Genomic DNA, 15,974 nt, shown 5'->3' on the forward strand with positions numbered 1-15,974 from the left:
TACAAAAGCTGAATGGGGGCAAGAGACTGGCATACTTTAATGATGACTCTTTAGTCACTATCAGGCCACCCCATCACCTGGGACCCTAGTCAGTGAGCACTGGGGTTCCCATACAGACATGATGGGCCTAGCCCTCTCTAACAGATCCCTCTCGCCACTGTCACTGGTCATCTTCATCAGGAACAACACAATGGACCCTTTTGTGGGCCCCCATAGGACCTTGCCCTCCATGTGGATCAATATTGCTGGGGCATGTTCCATTCTCTGAAGGGAGGCTGGACAACATACTCTAACTACTACCAAAGGAATGTTCCTAGTCATGACCACAGAAAGTGAGCTCAGACCTACAGGGATGCAGAGGTTACATAGGCTCCTGTGCTGAATATGGGGCCGAGATCAAATCAGTGGGATTTATAATTAACAGTATTTATATACTTTCCCCATATTTGGGAGCAGCTCTCTTCTTTGATCCAGCTTTCTAGGTTTTTTTTTCCAATTATGACACCATCTCCCCAGACAATAACCTGGTTCCACTTGCATATTAGATGTCAGGCTTGGGCAAAAACTCGTAAAGTCATGGGCCTCTTGGAATGTACCTAAAGTAGACCTACTAGCTATTTCCAAAACAGAGACCCCTTAGGTTCATGATTAGTCAACAATTTGTTCTGCATTATATCTTAACTCTTTTTTAGCCACCAGGTTTCAGATGATACCATGTCAACCCAACTTCCTTGGGCAGAGGACCCCACAATGTATCCTGGAGCCCGCCTCCCCAAATCTCTGCCCCACTAGGGAAAGAGAGAGACAGGCTGGGGATATGGATCAACCTGAAACAATTACAGAAGCCAGACCTTCCACCTTCTGCACCCCACAATAATCCTGAGTTCATACTCCCAGAGGGATAAAGAATAGGGAAGCTATCAAGGGAAGGGATTGGATATAGAACTCTGGGGGTGGGCATTGTGTGGAAATGTACCCCTCTTATCCTACAGTCTTGTCAATATTTCCATTCTATAAATTTTAAAAAATAAGTGGGTCCAATGCAATGGAGGCAGGAGCCCTGCTCAGATCTACCTCATTGATACTTTGCTTCAAAGAATATTTATAGAGGTAGGAGGGAGCTGGGATACCTGGAGGTGGGTTCTGGGTAAACAGGATGGGAACTTGGGGCCATCAGGTCATCCTTACTGAGTCCTGAGAAGTTTTCTTCTTCACTGTAGCTCCTAACACAAAACTTGCCACCAATCTGTTTGCCTTGAAGACAAAGGGAAAGGAGGAATTGAGAGGGGCATGGTGGTTGAGAATTCTTACTGGATGTCCTTTCATTTGCAAATTCAGTGTTAACTTATTAACTGTAATGGGTATAAATGAAATGGAGCGAGTTAACACCTGAAAAAAAAAAAACCATCACCTGTCTAGAAGGATATTGACTGATAAAGAGACACAGAAGCAAGGACAGACAAAGCCTAAGTGTGCAGAGAAAGCAAGTCCAAAATATTAGCAGATGGTTCTGACAATACATCCCTGGAACTGTATATAGATGCTGAATCAAGTCAACCTGAGATGGTTTGGTTGTAATCTCACGAGGTCTCAAAAATCTTTTACAGATTTTGCCAGCTGTCAGAAGAAGTATCCTTTTGCTCCTCAAGGAGTTGATACTGTATGAAAAATTCTGGATCCAAATTCATGCAACTTTTTTTAAGATTAAAAAAATCATGGTTTTATTTTAAATATGGACTTAATTGTGATTTCATAAAGCCAATTGGTTAAATTGTTGAGGCATCTTTTTAAAAAATATTTATTTTACTTATTTATTCCCTTTTGTTGCCCTTGTTCTTTTATTGTTGTAGTTATTATTGTTGTTGTCGTTGTTGGATAGGACAGAGAGAAATGGAGAGAGGAGGGGAAGACAGAGAGGAGGAGAGAAAGATAGACACCTGCAGACCTGCTTCACCGCCTGTGAAGCGACTCCCCTGCAGGTGGGGAGCCGGGGTTCGAACTGGGATCCTTATGCCAGTCCTTGTGCTTAGCGCCACCTATGCTTAACCCGCTGCGCTACAGCCCGACTCCCATCTCATTTCTTCTTGCTTTCTGCTTTCCCATCCTTTTGTTGGTCCTGTTGGTCCTGCTTCTTTACACTCCAGTAAAAGAGTGGGTAACGGGAAGGGAGAGGAAGACAGTGAGCAAAACAAATAGTGTAGTATGTTTATTTCTTACCTCTCATGATTTTGATAAGAGGTCAGAAAGATACTGACAGCTCAACAGAATCTTCTACATAAACTTGTAGATTTCAATTATTCATGACATTTTTGTACCACCAAGATAATTTTAATTGAAAATTTACTTCTATTTTGTTAACTGTTAGTGTAAGACATAATTTTGAGGAATTGTCCCTGTGCTTTCTTGAAGTAAAAGAGCTGAAAAACACACAAACTAGTGAGACTTCTATTCCAGATTCAGATTTTCTTTTTTAGTAATGAAGTCCTCTTCTCTTATCTGTAAACTACTATATTTGTTAATTTCTAATTTTTTCAAAAACATGCTATAAAATTTTTAAAAATCCAGCTTTACTAACTTCCAGTGTCGTTTTAAATTTTCCTTCTTTTTTTTTTTTTGAAGTTTCATTGTGTTTGTTTTTTTATTTTATTTATTTAAAAGAGACACTGACAAAACCATAGGACAAGAGGGGTACAACGCCACACAATTCCCACCAGAACTCCGTATCCCATCCCCTCCCTTGATATCTTTCCTAATCTTTAACCCTCTGGGAGTATGGACCCAGGGTCATTGTGGGATACAGAAGGTAGAAGGTCTGGCTTCTGTAATTGCTTCCCTGCTGAACATGGGCATTGACAAAGATCTATACTCCCAGCCTGCCTCTCTCTTTCCCTAATGGGGTGGGGCCTCTGGGGAAGCGGAGATCCAGGACACATTGGTGGGGTTTTCTGTCCAGGAAAATCTGGTTGGCATCATGCTAGTGTCTGGAACCTGGTGGCTGAAAAGAGAGTTAACATATAAAGCCAAACAAACTGTTGACTAATCATGAACCTAAAGGTTGGAATAGTGCAGATGAAGAGTTGGGGGGGGGGGGTCTCTGTTTTGTTTCATGCAACTTTTTAAGCTAGTTTTTTTTTTTTTTTTACAATAGTGTCACCACTAGATTTTTATTCCTCTGCTCACTCGGGGCTGCACACGAGATGGGGTGTACAGACGGGGAAAGCCAGCTTGTGTCCCCAAGTCTACTCTCCTTGTTTCTTCTCTGGATGCTCATAGGTTGACCACTCCTTCCATCCCCCGGCGTAGTGCTGAGCACTGAAAACACACATCCAGCAGTCAGTGCTGTGAACACGCTCTCCTGTTGTGTGACACCAGCCGGACTTGGACTGCTAAATCCCAGAGACACCGCTGTCTCCAGAGCTTTCTTGCTCCTCACTCCAGCTAAGCAGGAGAACACTAGGTTGTCAGATTTGGACGGCTGCTCTTCATTGTACTTCTCTTTGAATTCTCTGGGGCTCATCTGCAGCGCTTCCACTACGTCGTCTAATGGTATGTTCATCGACCCGGGGATCTTTCCATACATATAAATTTCCCACGTCTCTCTAACGTCAATTAAGATGATTTTTTTGGAATTCAGCAGGTTTTTAAGTTCCTTGTAAGTGACAACTTTGGAAACTGCAGTACAAAAATTGTGGCAGCTTCCTTTTATGGACTTCAAACCCCAGAGCGCAGCGTCCCCGCAGGCGAGCAGCGCCTCGCGCAAGGGGACCGGCGGCACCATCCGGTTGGCGCCTTAAGCTAGTTTTTTAAAAAAATATTTATTTTATTTATTTATTCCCTTTTGTTGCCCTTGTTGTTTTATTGTTGTAGTTATTATTATTGTTGTTGTCGTCGTTGTTGGATAGGACAGAGAGAAATGGAGAGAGGAGGGGAAGACAGAGAGGAGGAGAGAAAGACAGACACCTGCAGACCTGCTTCACTGCCTGTGAAGCGACTCCCCCGCAGGTGGGGAGCCGGGGTTCAAACCGGGATCCTTATGCCGGTCCTTGTGCTTTGCGCCACCTGCGCTTAACCTGCTGCGCTTAACCTGCTGCGCTACAGCCGGACTCCCTAAGCTAGTATTCTGTACCTCACCTTCATGGCTAGTAACTCCTCCCCCCACCTCCCCACTTTTTTTTTTACTACCAATTGAATTGTATGTTATTTTCTTGAAATGTGTGGGTTTGCCCCCTAATAAGTCAGATTGTAATTATATAGAATTGACTTGAGTTGTAGTAAAACCTCTTCACCCTGGTAGAACTTAGTGCATTCAGATTTGAACCACCTGTTGAAGATATTCAAAAGATTCAAGCACATCTTCAGATGGAAGATGTCAGCATCCCCACTCTGTCTGCCAGGTACTGGATGTTTATCAACAGAGGCCATCTCTGGCACTCAATCTGCCATCTTCCTACAAGTAATCTGTCAAATGGACAAAGATAAGCTTCCTATGACTTCGCTATGTAATTGGTGCCTCATGCATGAATGCTTTTACTGGTTAGGTTGTATTTTTCATCCAGAGAGAGAGAGAAAGAAAGAGAAAGGAGACACCACGGCACCAAAGTTGTCACCACACCTCCCATGGAGTACCTGTATTCACATCTGGGTTATATGCACTGGCAATGCAGTCATCCTTCCCCCTGGCCAATTTGTATGTCTTTTGCTAATGTCTAAATCCAGATAAATTATGAAAGCAGTATTTTAAATATGCATTGAAAAGACTCAGTGTATTGAAAGGATTAGTTCAACTAAAGCCAGATACTAGACCACATACTTGGTTTGGTTTCTGTTATACTGCTCTAACCAAGATGTGAGAGGGTCTAGAACCAATTTGGAAACATTTTTTGGAACTCTGAAGTCTGAAACAGCCACGCCTCTTGAATAGCGAATTCATCATTCCTTAGTTGGTTCTTGGTCATTTCCCTTTACAGAACTTCAACCCTTGACAATGAGAGTAGAGGTTTTGTTTGTTTGTTTGTTTTTGTTTTTGTTTTTACAATGAACTCTCATGGAATCTATTCTTGGGAGAAAATCTATCTGGAAGTGCAAAAAAGGACACTTGGTCACTGGGACTCATATTGAGTGGTGGAGGAAACTGGTTTAGGCTGAGAGAACACACCTGTCATGCTCCCATAGCTTAGAGTTGAATGTAACCACAACAGCTGATCAAATGACCTGGACCCAAAATAACTGCTAAGGTTGGTCAGTCAGAGGATGTTCAGTGGGTCTGGTTTGTTCTTAGCTGTGGGCAATCACTTAAGCGCAGGCAATTAGGTTTTTCTGTTTGTTTTAAACCAGAGGACTGCTCAGCTCTGGTTTATGGTGTTAAGTTTATGGTGGTGTTAAGTATTTATTGAACCTGGGATTTTTGGTGCCTCAGGCATGAAAGGCCTTTTTTTTTTTTTTGCATAACCATTATGCTATCACCTTCAGCTCACGGCAATTAGTGTTTTTTTAAAAATAGTTATTTATTTATTTATTCCCTTTTGTTGCCCTTGTTTTTTATTGTTATAGTTATTGTTATGTTAAGTGAACTAAGTCAGAAAGATAAAGATGAGTATGCGATGATCCCACTCATCAACAGAAGCTGACTAAGAAGATCTGAAAGGGAAACTAAAAGCAGGACCTGATCAAATTGTAAGTAGGGCACCAAAGTAAAAACCCAGTGGTGAGGGGTAGGCATGTAGCTTCCTGGGCCAGTGGGGGGTGGGAGTGGGCGGGAGGGATGGGTCACAGTCCTTTGGTGGTGGGAATGGTGTTTATGTACACTCCTAGCAAAATGTAGACATATAAATCAGTAGCTAATTAATATGAGAGGGAGAAATCAATTGTATGTCTCAAAGTTTCTCAAAAGACAAACTGAATCTTTTTAATATATAGGCTATGTATTTGATATGCGAACTCTCTCAAAAGCCTAGACCAAGTAGATTAGAAGCTTCCAATAGCACAGCTATATACAAAATACTGGGTACTGTCCAGCAAACCATGACAAAGGGACTTTTCAAAGTTAACCCAATTAACAAATAATGTGATGATAATATTAACTATTGAGTGTCTTTTTGAACCCTAAGACAGCAGGAACCTCACATCTTCACTATAGAGCCCCTATTTCCCCCAGTCCTGGAACCCTTGGATAGGGCCCACTTTCCCGTATGCATCTCCCAATCCAAACCAAATAACATTGCATCTGCCGATCACAACCTAACCAAAGCAACGATTGCTACCTCAACATGCTTCACCTCAGAATGTATCCAGAGACTTCACGTGTGGAATGACAACCCTTCAGCTTCATTACTCGGGTGAGACCTTTCCTTTAATAGTACACTCTAATTTCATCTCAGGTAGTTCACTTTCTAACAAAGTCCCATAACCTAGATATACACCAGTTTCTGTGAGAGAGAGCTTATGTGCACACGTATCCATAAACTACTGCAAAATATATACCTGAAAGCAGAAGTACACTAGAGTTTGCAGTGAGTACCTCCCTAACACTTCCTCTCCACTATTCCAAGCTTGGGATCCATGATTGCTCAACAAATTGTTTGGCTTCATATGTTAACTCTCTTTTCAATCACCAGGTTCCAGATGCCACCAGGATGCTGGCTAGGCTTCCCTGGATTGAAGACCCCACCAATGTGTCCTGGAGCTCAGCTTCCCCAGAGTCACACCCTACTAGGGAAAGAGAGAGGCAGACTGGGGGTATGGACCGACCAGTCAACGCCCATGTTCAGCGGGGAAGCAATTACAGAAGCCAGACCTTCTACCTTCTGCATCCCTCAACGACCCTGGGTCCATGCTCCCAGAGGGATAGAGAATGGGAAAGCTATCAGGGGAGGGGGTGGGTTATGGGGATTGGGTGTTGGGAATTGTGTGGAGTTGTACCCCTCCTACCTTATGCTTTTGTTCACTAATCCTTTCTTAAATAAAAAATTTAAAAATAATAATAAAATAAAAAAAAATTTAAAAAAAGTTATTTATTTATTTATTCCCTTTTGTTGCCCTTGTTTTTTATTGTTATAGTTATTGTTGTTGTTGTTATTGATGTTATTGTTGTTGGATAGGACAGAAAAATGGAGAGAGGAGGGGAAGACAGAGGGGGAGAGAAAGACAGATACCTGCAGACCTACTTCCCTACTTGTGAAGCGACTCCCCTGAAGGTGGGGAGCTGGGGGCTTGAACAGATATCCTTATGCTGGTCTTTGCGCCACCTGTGCTTAACCCGTTGCGCTACCGCCCAACTCCCAGGCAATTAGTTTTTAATCAACTACAAAGAAAACTTTTCCAGGCCCAAGAAAGGGTCACATTTATTTATTTATTTGCCTCCAGGATTACAGTGCCTGCACTATGAATCCACTGCTCCTGGAAGCCATTTTCCCCATTTTTTTGTTGCCCTGGTTGTTGTTGTTGTTATTGTCACTGTTGCCATTGCTGTTGTTGTCGGATAGGACAGAGAGAAAACGAGAAAGGAGGAGAAGACAGAAAGATAGAGATGGGGAGAAAAAGATAGACACATGCCATCATGCTTCACAGCCTGTGAAGCGAACCCCCTGCAGGTGGGGAGTCGGGGACTGGAACCGGGATCCTTAGGCTGATCCTTTCACTTCGCACCACGGACGATTAAGCCGGTGTGCTACCGCCCGATCCCCATTTTTTAATTCTTCTATTGTATCCAGAAGAATACTCACAACAAAGTAGCCTGTTCTCTAATGCTGACTGAATGAGGAAGCAAGAAAATTCAAATTTCTATTTTTATTTGTTTATTTTCTTTTTTAATTTTTATTTGTTTATTATTAGATAGAGACAGAGAGAAATTGAGAAGGGGGATATAGAAAGGGAAAGAGACAGACAGATCTGCAGCTCTGCTTCATCACTCATGAAGCTTCCCCCTGCAGGTGGGGACCAGGGGCTTGAGCCTAGGTCCTTGTGTTCTGTAATGTGTGTGCTTAACCAGATGTGCCACTGCCTGCTCCCCAAAATTCAAATTTCTTCCACTGTATTTTGAAATTTTTGTTGATATGTTGTATTGATGTGTCTTGCTTACTGGTTGATGCATTCTATTGATGTTACATTTTGAAATTGGGGTTCTACACTGGGACCTAGACTCAAACAAGTGTACATTTAAATCAGTTTTGTTTGATATCTTTATATATCACAGAAAAGGAGTCTCATTTCTTACTAAGTGGTTTGCCTGAAGACTGGATGACTCAATTTCCAAATTTCCCTCCTCAGCACATTGAGGGAAGCTGATCTTTTATGGAAATCCACCCTGACTCCTCTGCTCCACCCCTCCCCAGTCCCTGGCTGTCTTTATGCTTCTAAACTGTGAGAAATTTTGACATGGAAACCAATCAAATGCCTCTAAAAAGAAAAAAAAAAAAGCAAGGATCCCGGTTCAAGCCCCCAGCTCTCCACCTGCTGGGGAGTTGCCTCACGAGTGGTGAAGCAGGTCTGTAGGTATCTATCTTTCTCTCCCCCTCTCTGTCTTCCACTCCTCTCTCCATTTCTCTCTGTCCTATCCAACAATGATGATATCAATAATAACAACAATAGTAACTACAACAATACAACAACAAGGGCAACCAAAGGGAATAAATAAATAAATATTTTTTAAAAAGTGCCTTTAAAAAAAAGGAAAAAAAAACCTTTGCTTCCTAAATCTTAATGTGTCAACACTCTCACTAATTTCACAACTGCTTCTTGTAGTTCAACCCTTTAGTCAGAAAGGTTTTATTTATAGGTTGACAATTCTTGGGACCCTCAGGCAGTCAAATGTGAATGTCACATAATAGGTCTGTGTTCTTGTCACAGACTGTGGGACAGGAGAAACAGTCTTCAAACAGGAAGAGTCCTTTGGTTTAGGTTTATTAATGCTATTGAATGTTTCTGGAGACCCCCCCCCACACACACACACAGGAGACTGTTTTTGTCCTCCTCATTTTATTCCATTAATATTAGACTCTCTGGGTGAGAATGTACTGAGTGCAAAGATCTTAAGCTCCTTAAATTTTATTTAAGTGCAACATTCCAAGAAAATCACTCAGCCAAGTCATTATTCATCCTTAAAGGTCTAAATTAAAATAATGGCAACCCAGAGGCAAGAAAGACACAGTAGGCCAAAGGCAAAAGACCAGCCTGCTTGCCACCTTGATCCTACAAATCCACCTTCCAGAATTTTTGAGAAAAGAAAGGTCTGCTGTTCAACATCCCTATCCTGTACTTAATCATGGCTGCCTTAGTAGATGAATTAATAGGCTTTGTCTGGCTCTTCTTATGCTAAGACACTGGAGAGGAATTGAGTAATCTTAACGAGAAATAATGGTGAAAAGCAGAAAATACTGACTGGTCAGCCCTTTCCAGGAAAGGTTGGCTGACAGTTTCAAGGGCAAATAAGGGGTCCCTCCCAGAATCAGGACATGGACTGAAGTTGACTCCCAGGAAGTGGTGGCCTGTCCCTTTATGTGGACTGCCTCCTCCCAGTCTGCTGTGCTTGGGCTGAAGAGGTAAAGTCTGCATGGCTCCTTGCCTCATCTCAGTTCATGCCCCTCCTCTCCATGGACAGCTGCTGTGGAGAAATGCCGAGTCATAATAATTCTTCCATCGAAGCCAAGGCAGCCAGAAAGGAAATGTCAGTAGGAAGTGGTATTTTGACTGAGGGCAAATTTCATCATCAAGCCAATTTCTAAGATGATTTTCGTATCTAGTGCTGTCACTTGTTGTAGTGATGGGGCCTGGGGAAGGTTATAAGCTGAAGAGACTGGCTTTCCTTTGGACGTATGTCTTCAAACATATAGTTGATGCAACAGTGAAGATGTTCACCTGCCCTTTAAGATGGGTCACCTGGGCCAGAGTAGGGAGAGGAACAACCAGTCCTGTTGACAACCACAGACCCCGGTGTCCTATAGTCAACTCCATGCCAGTACAGTTTGGTGACAGTCCCTATTAGAGCTTATATCTGGAAGGTTCCCTGAAGCTCTCAGGCCTGCTACATAGAGTAGCCCAAGAGTGCAAGGTGATCCTTCCGTTGTTCACTTGGCCCTCACAGCCAGCAGTTTCTAGGAAGATCCCTTCTGGGTAGTGCCCCAGGGAGGTAGGGGTGAAGGAGCACATGTGCCAGCCCACAGAGCCAGGCTGGTGAAGAAAAGAAAAGCCATATTAGATGGTGAGAGCAGAGGTCTGTACCACTCCAGCACAGCACCCTCAGGCCACCAGGAAATAAGCTCTTTCCAAGTCTGCTTTTCCCCTGAGAAATCCAGACTGGATCTCAAACATGCCAAGTTCTAGATCTTAGTGAAGAGAGGAAAAATACCTAAGTCAGGCTTTTCTTTTCTACTTTATTTTCTATTCATCATCATCATCATCATTATTTTGTAAGTGTGTTGGTGCTCACATTCATGGGTTTCCTATTTAGGGAATGCCCTGGTCAGATGTTTCTATAAAGTTTGAGGTCAAAAATCTCCTTCATCAGTAAGCTATTTGAATGCATGAGTAGCCTCCACACCTGTGGTTTTTGTAGCTGGATTGGACCGAGCTCATCTCATGCCCAATTTCTCTCTTCCTTTTATTTCTGCTTACTGAAATTCGTGAGGCCCTCTAGGCCAGAAATTGTTAGCCTCTGGACTACAAGTTGCCAAGCACAGAGCCATGCTGAGCCAGGCCAGCAGGAAGAACTAGATGTTTTGGTCCCTCCTGACAATATTTTGCAGACCTGGAGTGACCGTTCCTTTGCCACTGACTCAGTCTCTGCCACTCTCCATACAGGAGCTGCCAAAGAAAGTAAGACGGATAGGGCTGGGTGGTAACACGCCTGGTTGAGTGCACCTATTGCAGTATGTAAGGACCAGGGTTTGAAACCCCACCCTCTTGATTTCTGGCTTTCTCTATCCAATAAATAAAGATAATGATTTTTTTAAAGAAACTTTAAAATAGCAAGGACTACTGAAAAATATAAGCCCTGCCAGTTCTATGTTCTTTCTTTTCCCCCCTTCCAGTCTTTTCTCCACTATTCCTGATCATGCCTGAGTCTCTGATTGTTTTTCCTCAATTATTCCCTTATTCATTCACTCAGCCAACATTTATTTCATAAATAGTATGTACCAAATTCTACATTAGGTACAAAGAGCAAACAAGGATGAATCAGACCCAGTTCCCACTAATGAGGGGCCCCTGGAGAGGGTGAGGCACAAAGGCAGACATCTTGTTCCCCTCTGGGTTCTTCAGAAGCTGAATCGATAATCAAACAAGCATCAGAGAGAACCATAAAGGGAAAAAAAATAAGAGAAAAGTATTCAAAATCAGTGTGCCACCTGTATGCCTGGAGAGATGCTAACTCCATGTGGTCTTCCATGCCATCTTCATCCATTAAAAAAATAATAATTCAACATTGGTTTAAAACACTAAAAATCTTCAGGGTGTAGTATACGTACATGTATGTGTAGGACTCACCATACCCAGTACCAAAGCACCAATGAGACCAAAGAGATCCTTCTATCTATCCCCCACCCCACTTGCTATGCCATTTCCCTCTATTACCACCACAATTTTCATAGGGATGGACACATCTTTAAACAGTTGACTTTCTGCCAGGGATATGGTTCAGTGGTTAGAACACAAGACTTGCATGAGTGCGGTTCTGGTTTCAATCCCTGTTACCACAGTGCTCTGGCTTGTCTCTTTGATCAAATTAATAAATAAACTTTGTCAATAACTTTGCTAATGCAGAGGATTTCCAAAAGAAGAAAGAGAAGACCAATTAGGAAAGTTAAAAAAAAAAAAAAAAAAAGAAGGCACAGGAAAACAAAGGTATGTAAACTTAAGTTTTGTCTTCTAATCTTCAAAAGATTAAATCTTTGGAAGGAGACACCCTTATCTTTCAAAGGAAAATTCCATCCTGTCACTAGAGTCTGTCCGAGGAAATAAACATTTTGCTAAAGACATCTGTAGGGGTGAGAAATGTCTCTTCCTTTACAGAGAGGTATGAGTTCTTGGATGACCAAGAAGGGAGGCTCAACTGTGTCTCATGACAACACCATACATCCACAACTGCTCTCCCAGCTATGAGAAAATTGGCACAAAAGTCTAGAGGTGAATGGTAGACTCTAAATTGAAAAGGAAACCATAGAGTTCCTTAGAGAAAAATCCAAATAGTGATGTCAGCAAAATCATTATTGTATTTATTTATTTATTTGGCTTTTGTTTGTTTGTTTTTGTCTCTAGGGTTATCGCTGGGGCTCAGTGCCAGCACTACAAATCCACTATTTCTGGAAACCATTTTCTCCATGTTGTTGTTGTTGTTATTATTATTGTTGTTTGTCGGCTTCGATGTGGAGGAGAGAGAGAGGAGATCTGGAGCAGAGAGGCAACACAATTCTTTATTCTCGCGGGCACCTCAGAGTTGGGTGAGAGCGCAGTGGTTCGGGCCACGTGGAGCTAGCCAAAAAGGCCGCCTCGCGCAGCACCCTTTTCTGCATCTAACCACTGAGGTGAAAACTGGACAAGAGAGAGAAGGGCAGAAGAAGAAGGGCTTTATAGGGCAAAAGCCGGGAGAGACGAGCCGGTACAGGATTGGTTGGGAAGGGTACTTCAAGAATATCGGATTAACTCTCGCGGGAACTGGCACTAGCCTGAGGGGACATCTGCACAGCAGTTGTTGTCATTATTGTTGCTGTTGTTGGATAAGACAGAAAGAAATTGAGAAAGGAAGGGAAGGCAGAGAAGGAGAGAGAAAGATAGACACCTGCAGACCTGCTTCACCACTTGTGAAGCGACCCCCCTCCCCTGCAGGTGGGGAGCCGGGGGCTCGGACCGGGATTCTTGTGCTGGTCCTTGTGCTTCTCACTATGTGTGCTTAAGCTGGTGTGCTACTGTCCAGACCCAAAGCATTATTTTTAATAATTGATTTGATATTTCATTTTTCCTTAGTAGATTTTTCTGTTTGGAGACATTTTAGGCTCATAGCATAATTAAGTAGAAACTACAAAGATCTCCTATCATCCTGCCCCTACATATCGAATCCTTTTATCCTTTTATCAAAATCCCATGCCAGCATTGTCCGCTGATGACAATTAATAGACCTTCATGGGCACTTTATTATAGCCTGAAGTCCCCCCCCCCATTCACATGAGGATAGACACTGTTATTATGCATGATATGGCTTTTGATATATGTCTGATGACTATGAATACAGTATCATAATAAATAGTTTCACTGCCTTAAAAATATTCTCTGCTTTGCCAACTGGCATTATATATTTTTTTAATCTCTGAGATAGTCAAGAGGCTCTGTCCTCTTGTAACCCAAGTGAAGAATGGTCAGGTCACTTTGGGATATGAGCTGCTTCCCATCACACCAGAGTTCTGGGGGAAGAGAGAAAGGAGTTCTGACGTAGACATAGAGGAATTTCCCCTACCCCAGCTCCTGAAGACCATGAAAGAGCATTAATCAGTTGCCTTGAAATAGCCAACAAGGGATTAGGGACATCATTGTAGATGAATTTCACCCCTTCCTGCCTGCCCCTTCTCCTAGCAATTACCATTCAAAAGATTTTTGGAAGCCTCCAAACTCAATACATGAATTTCATAAAAGCAATTTCTAATTTTTATTTCATTCTGAAAGTCCTTGTTGAAATCAAGAGCAGCTGTCTTTGCTGAGAAGATCTGCCAGGAAACAGAGATATCTCCAGTCCCAACTCGACTGGACTTATATTTTAAGCAACCTCAGTGAAGAAAATATATCTCCTAGAAGAAACATTTGCCAAACAGCTTTTTATGAAATGTTTGATTTCATATTCTTTGCTGTTTATAAATGCATCACTTCGTAGTTCATTTTAGTGTCACAATAAAAGTCGATGCTTTCACAAGTTGACAGAGCTTCGAGAACCAGGACAGAGTATAAAGGATAGAGTGTGCACAGCCTACTCTGTTTGTCATTATTGTGCAGAAACTAAGTAACTTTTCAGTCTGGGGGTCTCCTGTCCTTGAGCCCACTACAGCCCCAGGTAAGTCAATGACCAAGAACAAAGGGTCTTACAGAAATTAAAAGTGTAGTGCAGTTAATCTTCTTGGATTAGCTCTGCATATGAGTACATTAAGAAAGCCCAGTTTAGTGGCTGCAGAAGTGGCTCAGCAGTAGAGCTCATGCCTGGCACATGTAAGGCCATGAGTCCAATACCCAGCATTGCAAGGAAAGACAAAAAACAAGTAGAGCATCAAATAGATGGAAGGGCAATGCTCTGAGCTCTCTCTCATAAAATAATAAATAAAATACAATCAAGAAGAAGGGAGTAGAGTCCAGCAGAAGGGAAACTGCTCCCTGGTGGAAAGAGTGAGACCAGAACACACTGGTTGCTGGCCTGGAGACAGCAGAGTACTGACATCTGTTCAACAAAGACGTTCCCTTCTGCAGCCAAGACCATCTAGGGAAAAACCTCACCCTATGCCCCCACCCAGGTACCAGAAGAGAAAATAAGTCAAGAAGTGGGGTTAGACCTTGCAGCGGTGTGAGGATAATAGGAAAACTAGGTAGTAAATGCTGCATTGACAGTTACAAATGCCTGATTTGCAAATTGGAGGTCACCTGAGTCGCCGTTTCTCAGCAGCTTGGTCTTTCTGGGGCCTGGAGCTTTGTAAAGCTCCTCCTAGCTCTGCAGCTGGCCACCCCCGGACTCTTCTTCTTAGATGCAGCCTCTGAGCTCTGATCCCAGGGATATGGATATCTTTCAGCACATTCCCTTGAAGAAATCAATAGTCTCAGGTAGCCAGCATCCTCTTTCTTCTTCTTCTTCTTCTAGCATTTTCCCTTCTTCCGTAGCCAGTCAACAGCGTCAGGTTGAGCCTGATGTCTGCTTGTTGCTGGTTTTGAAAGTGACTGGGATCCATGTGGATTCAGTCGGCTAGGAAGGATCGTCAGTTTCCCCAATAAATGGGTACTCACGGGATGCACCACGAGAAGGTCGATCCTTTCTGAAGTTGGTTTCCAGATTTCTAGGAATCTTCTTCTAAGTACTGAAGTTTCCATAGGTCCAGCTCCTTCTCTCAGTCTCCCAAGCCCAGGAGAGAAGAGTTCCTTCCTACTATTTCCACCATCATTTGCTCCTTGCTGTTTGTTATATCTGTTACTTAGTCAACACATGTGCACTGAGTTAACTATGTCTCCTTTCTTTGACCAGCAGGAGACTTAAACTCCCCATCTCCAGTGTGAATGGTTAGCACTCTTTCAGTTTGACATGAATGACAGTTATTCAGGCCGTCAGTACTTTCCCCGATTATGGGAAAAGTCACTGTCTGATGCTCATGTCAGGTTGACGGTCATGTTCCCAAATGCTCTGGTCCCACTGGTTGTGACCCAGACTGATCAGAACTCCCTTGCTCACTCCCAGTCAAGTGAGTATCATTTGCATAGTACCTTCCCCATTCATGGTTCCACTTTCCGTTGTTTCACTCTATCCCGACTGGAAAATATTAACAAGGGGGTTGGGCAGTGACATGCTTAACAGTTCACAGTACGAAGTGCAAGGACCCACTCAACAATCCTGGTTCAAGCCCCCAGCTCCCCACCTGCAGAGGGGACACTTCACAAGCAGTGAAGCAAGTCTGCAGGTGTCTTTCTCTCTCGCTTTTGACTTACCTTCCCCTCTCAAAACTGAAAAAATGGCAGTGGGAGCAGTGGATTCATAGTGCATGCATGGAGCCCCAGTGATAACCCTGGAGGAAAAAAAAAAGGAAAGAAAAGAAAATATTAAGTAAGTATGATACACATTTAGAGCAAAAGAAAGAAATATAACTATGTTGTAATACATGTACAATATATGTATTATTTCATATAACTTTATTGAATTCTATCACTATGATTATTCTCCTGTTGTATTAGTTATCATTATTAAGCCACTGTGCTTGATTTATAAAGTAAGTTTTGTCAATGGAATGTTTGCATAGGAAAAATAT

General features: G+C 42.6%; 1 protein-coding gene across 1 annotated transcript; it reads right to left on the minus strand.

Annotated features, from left to right (window-relative positions):
* Positions 1 to 2,979: 2,979 nt before the first annotated feature.
* Positions 2,980 to 3,783, minus strand: LOC132539249 (thiosulfate sulfurtransferase/rhodanese-like domain-containing protein 3). Its single transcript, XM_060193413.1, has one exon. The coding sequence runs from the start codon at positions 3,776 to 3,778 to the stop codon at positions 3,140 to 3,142; it is 639 nt and encodes a 212-aa protein (XP_060049396.1). The 5' UTR covers positions 3,779 to 3,783; the 3' UTR covers positions 2,980 to 3,139.
* Between the last annotated feature and the right edge of the window lie 12,191 nt (positions 3,784 to 15,974).

This window comes from Erinaceus europaeus, chromosome 7, assembly GCF_950295315.1.
Source record: "Erinaceus europaeus chromosome 7, mEriEur2.1, whole genome shotgun sequence".
Taxonomy (NCBI): domain Eukaryota; kingdom Metazoa; phylum Chordata; class Mammalia; order Eulipotyphla; family Erinaceidae; genus Erinaceus; species Erinaceus europaeus.

Excerpts from the sequence above, each read along its gene's own strand:
- LOC132539249 (XM_060193413.1), bottom strand. The coding sequence starts at position 3,778 with ATGGTGCCGCCGGTCCCCTTGCGCGAGGCGCTGCTCGCCTGCGGGGAC.